This window comes from Patiria miniata, unplaced genomic scaffold (assembly GCF_015706575.1).
Source record: "Patiria miniata isolate m_02_andy unplaced genomic scaffold, ASM1570657v1 HiC_scaffold_25, whole genome shotgun sequence".
NCBI classification, from domain to species: domain Eukaryota; kingdom Metazoa; phylum Echinodermata; class Asteroidea; order Valvatida; family Asterinidae; genus Patiria; species Patiria miniata.
Genome location: NW_024037064.1, coordinates 9,974,770 through 9,984,382, shown reverse-complemented (window position 1 = coordinate 9,984,382; position 9,613 = coordinate 9,974,770). Strand labels below are relative to the sequence as shown.

Sequence of the window (9,613 nt, the reverse complement as noted above, 5' to 3'; positions counted from 1 at the left end):
CCACTATCTTTTCCTGAAGTTCAAGCTCCTCAACCAGACCAATCAGATGAAAGTTGGTTTTCAGACCCTCCACCCCCGCCTCGGGAAGCTTTGTCTCCTGTCGACACATGGGGCAAGGAATCGCTGTAGAGCCCTCATGCTTCGTGCTGCAGTATTTCAGTAGACATTGCTCACAGAAGCTATGTAGGCATTCCAGTATCTTGGGCTGTTGATATCTCTCTTGACAGATGCAGCACTCAAGATGATGTCTGCTGATCGTCTCTAGAGCTGAACTTACTGCAGGTCCAGTCGCCATTTTGGTCTAATAAATGTGAAAAAAAGTATTTTGTTAAAAAAATAAGACTGATAAAAATGTATCCTGACCTGATCATTTGCATGTCTTCTCATATGCTTAGGGACCAATAGTAATTGGCAGGATGTGCTTTGTATTTAAAACGAATCGCCAGGTACAGGACTCTCAAAATGTGAATTAAAAAGTTGAAATCACACCCATTATCCACAACTAAACATCCTCTTAAAAATATCACAATTTTTATTTTATCTGTGATGCTTCCTTGGCATTTTTAGACGTGGGTTAATGCGGGAAGGTAGAGAAATCTGGAATGGACTTTAATCATCTAATGTTGAAATTCATCATTCCTGTCCAGTTTCTGAATGCAATCTATCAATTTACTTGTGATAAGTTAGAGTTGCAAGATGCTCCATAGTTGTCCTATAAAAATATGTCTCAAATACTGGCCTTCCTTGGTATGGAGAGCACAAAGCATTATGGCCTTATGTACATGCTACATTTCCCTATGGAAGCTGCTTGGTTATTAACCAGAAGAAAAAAAAGCGAATCTCGTACATCATGCACTTTACAGGGGACATTTTGAATGTTGACGACACTTTAAAAACACACACACACACACACACACACCCAGACTTGTTTCACATACCTAGTGTGGACTTTCCTTTCTTTTCGTGTAGTTAAGGAACACCAGTGGAAAAACTCATTTTTCTCAAACTGTGAAAACTCTTTCAACCCAATTTTTTTTGATATGATTCCCTTTAGTGTTTCTCTTCATTCTGCTACAGATAAACCTAACCCAAAAATGCCTCTAAACCTGTTTTCCAGAAATGGGGAAACACTGTGTGGACGTGGGCAAGTCCACACAACGTCGGTGCTACCTACATTATGTGGACGTCTTTTGTTCGGAAGTCCACACTGCGTATGTAAGACAAGCTCACCCACAATTATCATTTTTGCAGTGTAAAATGTTATTATTTCAGAACAAGTTAAAGAAGGCACTTTTGTTGTTCATCATATGGAAAGTGAAAATCACACATCATACGGGGTAACATGTCGTGGTTTTCTCTTTATGTTTACGTTCTTCTACAAGCTGTCATTCGTTTACAAAAAAGGAAGTGGATTTAAAAGTTATTTTTGAAGAGGATTTCCCAAAGTATGTGATACTAATTCCCTCACACCGTGGCTGCGCCGGCTTTCTTTTAGCGTACGCTAGTTTGCCGGAGGAATCTGAGACGACCTCTGCTAAATTAACATATTACTGAAAGAAAACGGCGCCACCCAAATATTCACAGCCTTCTAAAAAGGATAAAGTAATAGCCAGGCCAAGGTAGCATACATGAACGCAGACACTCTAATAAAATGTGTCATGTAATTATGTCAATTAAAATATCGATATTATGTAGTCATGGTAGCTTAAGACACCTCTTTTATTATTTACAAATTGTGTTCATAAATCAAAACCCTGCCCTCTTTCCACAAAATTAAGCTAGCTGATATTCAACATGGTATGTTAGCGAACTATTTAGATGATTCCAAACACATAAAGGGACCTTTCATGCTTGCATATCATGTTTGCCAAATGTTTAGCAGGTGTTTAGGTTTTAATTTATAAAAAAGGCCTAAGTCTCAAAACATAAAACTTCAAGTGTCTTTTCTTTCTCTTATATTGAACAGGCCGGTGCTCCACTTCACGATTAGTTTTGCTTGCACCGGTACTTTGCAATCGGGTACTGCCATTACTAACACAGCAAGTAAGCCCAACATTACAGTAACATCATACACAGTATTGAGAGAGTCCCAAATTTGCGAACTAAACAATAACATGCCTAACGAACGTTATAATTTCACACGTCGCACACACCCCAAAAAAACAACATCATCATTTCACAACAAAATGCCTCTCCAGGATTCACGGTTGACAGATATATTTTGCTCACATTTATCCCACGTTTCTGGGTTGAATGGTAAAAGCTTGATGTTCCTGTCGAGTCAAAAGAAGAGAATCTTTCAGTTGGTTTCCTGGATCTTGGACGCAATAATGAACGCGGAAGTACAAGTCGACGTGAAATGTAACATGAAGAGCGCCTCCAAGAGACAGCACGACAATTTATTCTGTGCTAATTCTATCGGACTATTAGATTGTGTTGGTGACCACCTGTTCGAACTTTTTGTTACTCTGAATCGTGCCCAAAAAAATGTATTCTCAAATTAATTTTGAAATTTAACTTAGAGGGCGTCATCAGGTTCAGTTGACAGTGCGTTCGAATGTCTCTTCCAGTGGTCTCCTCAACTCTCTCTTTGTTACCGTCGAGGGGGTACTTTGCACACATTTTCTTTTCTTTTCCCAGGGCACTTCTCCTTCTCATCTCATTCCACAAAACTGCATTAAATAAACTGTGTTAACTTTTTTTTTAATATTGTATTAGTGTTTGCCTTTTTCGTTTTTGTTTATTACTATGTTTTAATAGCTATTTTCCCCCTGCTTATTTTTCATTGATTTTTTTTCGGGGGGGGGGGGGAGGAGGGGGTGGTGGGCGTTGGGAGGGCGTGATGGGCTCGGTTGGGGGTAGGGAGGTTTCAAAAGTAGCTCCAGCCTTTAAATTATTTGAAATGAACCTTACAAGGAATGTATATAATTTATGCAGACGGACATTTTCAATCTTTTTCTTCACGTTTCTTAAAAACCCAGGCTCATGCATGCGGTAAAATTATCCGAGCTGCTGTTACTGCTGAGTTTTTATTTATTTTTTTGTTAAATTCTGAACTGCTTCGATTGCCGCATCTCGTCCAACGGTCGGCAGATGTGCATTCCAATGTGCATGCACATGCTTTTTATTGTTTTGTTTTACCTCGAGCCTTTCTTTATGTATCCATTTCCGATATGCAAAAGATGGCTGGAAACCTTTCCTCATTAAACCCACTGGTATTTATTCCTGAGCCTTTAATTGACATTTATACAATTCACTGTTTGCAGAGCTCTGATGAGCTGCAAAGTACGTGACTGTATAATTACTGGATTAAAGCCCATGGACAAAATTGGATTGGTCAGTTTTGATCATTGTGGAGGATTGAGTGCGATCATCTACATTGTTTACAACTTGTTTGTTTCATATAGCTACTTCTTTAGGCATTAACCCATGTAGATGGGGATTTGGAGGTGATTCACACTCGCAATTATAAACGTATACATTTTACCCGGCCAGTGTATTTGATTATTTTCCTTCCGAAATTGGAAGAAAAGACACCCAACCTGTTGCTTTTGTGGAAAATACCCTGAAACTGACCTCTGTTCATATTTTTCTTGATTGTGAGTGTATAACAACTGCAATCTTCAGTGCTTCGATTAAAACTCAAGACTCTATCGGAATTGGCAGGTTTGAGATTTTTGCCAATAATTTGCTTCTGTTTTGGTTTGGTTATTGACTCATGATTTTCTCTACTGAGTTCTGTCTTTACAGATGTAAACTGCAAGCCCAAATTCCCTCCATTATGCGTCTACAACTAACTTTGAGAGATTGACACGACATTGGATACATAATACAAATGTAAATTCAATTTTCTTGATCTTCAATTTCAGAAAGGGAAATGTAAATGTATTTTTTGATCACTTGTTTACCATTCTGTTCCTGTTTTTTTTTTACTCTCCTTTGCTCCCTTCTTTTGTTCGGTTAATAAAAGTAGTGCTGTCATGTATAAGTGTTTTTATTGTGTATAATGTTCAATTCCATTACTTTTTGTAATTCCACCCTTTGTTTCCAATGTTTGTATTAACTGCTCATCACTTAAAAACAGAAAAAAAAAATTTTCATCAAAATTCTAAAGAGGTGATATTTCATAGAAACACTTCAGCGTTTTTCCATACCATTTAAAGGGTTCGTATTCATATAATTGCAGAGATGCAGGTGTTGTATGAGCAGTTTTTGTCTATGCGAAATAACACGATCATAGGAAAAGTGGGTTAACTTTTTGGGGTAATAATTGATTTGTAAATACTACGTCAATGCTGGCAGTCACCAGATTTATTTTGAGCCTTTGTTCAGAGTATGTATTTGTCTACGGTGTTTCCTTTCCCAACTGCCCCTAGTTTTCAGGAACTACATATGTTTCTTGAGAACTAAATTGCACTAAAAACGGTAAAACATAATAATTAGAAAAAATGGAGGTCATATAACCTCTCTAAAATATCCAATTTACTGGAAATATAAACTGCTTCAAGTAAAAAAAAAGGTACATGTATCCTAGGTGCCGTACTGAAAGGTGTTTTCAAAGAGTCATCCGGGGTGATTCAAAATTAAGTTTGTAATGTCACTCCTAAACTTAATAGAGTACACTTTTTCCCTTCGATTTCTCAATTAAATTGAATACATTTGTATTTCGAAAAAGAAAAAAAAACACAAAAATAAATAAGATATAAACCGCGTGATTACTTTACTTTTATCTTGCATGGGTTATATTTATTTAGCATTGTGTGGCAAATGTTCTGGCTAACTTACGAAATGCCTACTTTGTGTAATCAAATACAGTGTCGATAACTGGACTTTTTAATAAGGAATTTAAAGGATGAATGTAATTGACAAAAAATCTAAACAATTAGAGGGTTGTCGGCGTAATGAGTAAAACATGCCCCATGTAAGTCACTTTTAACAAAGCTTCACATGTAAGGAAATGATTAGTAAAGAAATCCTCGCTTTATTGAAATAAAAAATAAGGTTGTTATTTGTCTAAAATTATTCCGTGGAAATGGAAAACATTAAGCCAAAATATACGGATAGACAAGTAGATCATGAGACGAGTGTAAGGCACTGAATGCGCGGTCGATCTATTTGAACTTCGTTCAATATTGGCACTCAAGGAGATTTAGTCTGGTCCCGTGTCAGGCTGACCCTTCCTGTCTGCGCAACCTGAATTCAACTACAAACACGTACTGTTATCGTGAAGCCCTGTGTATCGGCCTTTCACATGCAGTAGCTAAATACACGACTCCAAAAGCCTGTACACAAATGATGCGCCACAGTTTACTAAACTAGATCATAGCATTTAAAAAAAAAACATTTTGGCCAATAACCGATCACTTGGCTTGAATTTAACCCTTTAAACCAATATTAGGTAATCTTACGTTTCAGTGTTCTCCATTTACAAACTTATCCTCATGTAATCTATATGAACCAAAATCTAGTCAAAATATATCGTTGATTTCGAGAAAATTACACATGTATTATTAGACTTTTGATTAAAAGATTAAACAATTCTTGTAACTTGTGTTCATGGTGCATAAAGGACTGCACAAAGGACTGATAATGATATTACAATAATCCTCAGTTGTCAGATCCAGCGTATTGTTTGTTAAAAAATAAAATACATCTAAACGTACCAGAACAATTGATGTACAAACAAATCGTAATAATGGTTTCCCAAATTTCTCTCCAATAACGATTTCAGTTATTCATCTCTATAGTACTTGATCTTAAGATGACTTTTTATATACATGAATTAAAAATCTTATTGGCTTCAACCACGCTTACGGTTAGGGTTTTCCCTTCAATTTCATTCTTAAACATTTTTTTTTACAAACTTTCACCGCATTTGATTCAATGTGATATTTTGTTTTCTCTACTTTTTGGGGGGAATTCAAGTCTTTTACTTTCAACCAAGCCATTTTTTCAGTTGAACCACGCTTACGGTTAGGGTTTTCCCTTCAATTTCATTCTTAAACATTTTTTTTTACAAACTTTCACCGCATTTGATTCAATGTGATATTTTGTTTTCTCTACTTTTTGGGGGGAATTCAAGTCTTTTACTTTCAACCAAGCCATTTTTTCAGTTGAAACAGCTGAACTCAGCCAAATTAACTTTTAATTAAGAGGAGCAAAGTGAAATCAACATAGAATGATACAATTTCCCAGAATTGCGCATTTACAGGCGAGCTGAACTAGAATTCAAATACCTAACATACTTATACTTAACATAGTTGGCATGTATTGCTTAAACTATGGTACATTGTAATTAGTGTATGCGCATCCAACTGGACATCTAGGCTAAACTTCAATGTATTGTTCAACCCTCCTGCTGTCTGATCAGTCACAGACAGTCAACAAATCAACCCTATCTTCCTTACCATGCCTCTTATGGCTAGTCACCAAACAGTCAGATCATACATGTATTTCAAGCAAGCACTGTGACTAGTCAAATTAAGTCAACAGACACAAGCAGATAAGTAGTAGGCACAGCTGCCTGATCTATCACCTACAGTCAAAGAATGGCTGTAGTCACAGCCAGTCAATCCTTCTATACATGTATGTGGGCAAAGAGCTCTCAATCGTCAAAAACACTTACCAGACTGATTTTTGACTGAATTGACAACTTGCACAGAACGTTTTTTTGCATAGGAGGGATAATGACTAGCCAATATTCTAACGAGTAGATCGATAATATCAGCATTATTCCATCCCATTGATAGGGTCCATTTTATAGAACTGATTGGATGCAATTGTTCTAATTGATTTAAATTGACGTGACTGATAGGAATGTCGTATCACACTTGGTCATACATCTTCACCGAGTACTGGTCAGCCACTGCCAGCTGCCTATCTGGTGTTAACATGATTCCATATGGCCAATGCAGACCCTGTGCGATGCACTTGAGAAAACCACCTTGAAGATCATAGTGGTGGATATGACCATTGTGTTCACCATTAGGCATTGCAACATAGATACCTGAGCTATCAGTGCATACACCGTTGCAGTATTTCACTGGTTGACCATTCATGGTGGGTTTGATGGTGCGTTTTGTAGTACCATTGCCACCGGCAATATCCACTGTCTGTGATGTAAAGTCACTTATTATCACTCGATCATTGCTGTCAAAAGCCAGAAAATAAGGTTTAATCTTGACTGGTATGGTATGAAGGAGCTCACCATCAGTGGGACTGTGCACTGTCAATACCATCCTCGCCACATCTCCCACTGCAATGGTACCATCATTCTTGACAGCTACGCTCTGGAGGTCAACCGCGGTCTTACCGACCTCACTCGGCGGCACCGTTGGGAACTTGTATGCCAGCGTGTTGTCGCTGTTGAACACCTTCACATGGGATGCGCCATCCTCAACAACCGCCAAGCGATTGTTGCTGCGTGTAGCTGCGACGCCACGTGGACCTGTAGGGGGCACGATGTAAAAACAAACAACAGTGGTCAATTTCAATCTGAATTGGAATTTACATGTATAAAATAAATTCCAAACTGAAATCTTAAGAGTGTCCCTGGCAAACAAATTACACATTGTCAAATATACATTTGTACGTGTACATATTAGGGATATCACTGTGTCTTAAGGTATCCTGTACATATTGATGTTTAAGCCTTTCGATAATTGCCTTATTTATCTTTCAGTGAGATAATAGGGGAAAAAAACTAAAAGACTCCTGACAACAATGGATTTTTCTTGAACTTTCATCCTTTGGAAAAATGTCATGAAGAGAGAAAACCAAATTCATGAAAACAAACAAGAGCAAACTAGTTAAAAATGCGTAGGGACAGGGCAAAAAACAAATGTCAAACATGAGGTTTAATTTACAGTAGTTTTTGTTAAATTTATGAAAAAATAGCAAGGGAATTTGATTTTTGACATGGACAATGCCTTTATAATTAAAAAGGTACATTGTATTCACTAAAATATGTTTCGCATCAAAGTTACTGTGATTTTGTTTCATATCGATCTCTTGGGGAAAATTAAAAGCAAAAAATGATTGGCAAAGAAATACATGTACGTGTGCATAATTCGGCAGATTGCAATGCACGGTAATTTAAACTTACTTCCTTGCATCGGGATCGTGCTTTTCTGGTTGCCATCGATGCTGCAGATCACAACTCGTTTGTTGCTGTAGTCAGTCACTGCAATCTCATCAGGTTGACGAGCAGCTATGCCCCAAGCCCTGCTGAACTCTCCTGGACCGCTTCCCCCTTTACCAAACTCCCGACACAGCTCCCATTTGTCTTCCGTCACCACCTCACCCAGACTGATGCCACCAACACCCTCACTCTGCTTGAACTTCAGAAATGCGAGCCTGTTGTCAACTCCAGGCATACTCTGATGTGCCAACAATTTCAAGTCTTTGCTGATTGTGGCATAGAGTGAGAGAAAGTCACTATCTGATGCAGTCCTTGTCACCTCTTTAGCCGTATCGAGTGAATACTGAAATCTCTCCGCTGTCAAGCCCATAGTTTTCTCATACTCTTCCAGTTTTTGTTCACGATCTGTTTGGATGTTTTTGATGTCATCAAGGATGCGATTTTCTTGAGCCGTTACCTCTGCTCGCATCTCAGCTGCTCTGTCCTGCACTTCTGTCATGACCCTCTTAACTGTGACACCCAAATCTTCTTTCGTTCTTGAGACTTTCTCTCGAGATTTCTGGAGTTCTGTTATAGTGTTTTCAAGAGGAGGAAACAGTTGAACCAAAGATTGCTTGTATGTCGATGTTGCCTCGTCCCTCTCAATGTAGGAGTGTTCTGGTTTGCAATGGTTTACGACAGTACAATCTCGGCAGATCAGCATGTCACAAGTGGTACAAAAGAACCGTGCCACTTCGCCCTCATGAATAAGACATTTCGGATGTTGTTTCTGGTGTTTCTTTGTCACTGTAACCTTTCCCTCACGAATGTCCTTCAATGGAGCTATCTTGTGGTTTGATGTTGCTGCGAATCGAAGATGCATTCTGCTGCAGACTGAGCACATATACTGGCCACAATCCAGACATCGCTGCGTTGCCTCGTTGTCTTCCTCACATACATCACACAAAAGACAGGTATCACCCGATCCCACTATTTTTCCCTGAAGTTCAAGCTCCTCAATCAGACCAATCAAATGAAAGTTTGTTTTCAGACCTTCCACCCCCACCTCGGGAAGTTTTGTCTCCTGTCGACACACAGGGCAAGGAATTTCTACAGCGCCCTGATGCTTCTTGCTGCAATATTTCAGCAGACATTGCTCACAAAAGCTATGTAGGCATTCCAGTATCTTTGGCTGTTGGTATCTCCCCTGGCATATGCTGCACTCAAGATGATGTCTGCTGATCGACTCTAGAGCTGAGCTTACTGCAGGTCCAGTCGCCATTTCTGTCTAATAAATGTGAAGAAAAATATTTTATTTAAAACATAAGAGTGATACAAATGCATCATACGCATGTTTCCCTATATGGGGAGGGACCACTAGTAATTGACAGGATGTGTTTTTGCATTTGAAATGAATCGATGTGTGCAGGGCTCTCAAGATGTAAATTAAAAAGAAACAAGTGCAAAATCAACTCCTAATCCATAAACTGCACC

At 38.5% G+C, this 9,613-nt stretch overlaps 1 protein-coding gene across 1 annotated transcript; it reads right to left on the bottom strand.

Moving 5' to 3' along the window:
• Positions 1 to 6,733: 6,733 nt before the first annotated feature.
• LOC119733270 (E3 ubiquitin-protein ligase TRIM71-like) lies at positions 6,734 to 9,104 on the bottom strand. The gene is made up of 2 exons (XM_038206855.1): positions 8,105 to 9,104; positions 6,734 to 7,447 (listed from the first exon to the last, which is right to left on the bottom strand). The coding sequence occupies exons 1-2, from the start codon at positions 9,021 to 9,023 to the stop codon at positions 6,825 to 6,827; spliced, it is 1,542 nt and encodes a 513-aa protein (XP_038062783.1). The 5' UTR covers positions 9,024 to 9,104; the 3' UTR covers positions 6,734 to 6,824.
• Positions 9,105 to 9,613: the final 509 nt, after the last annotated feature.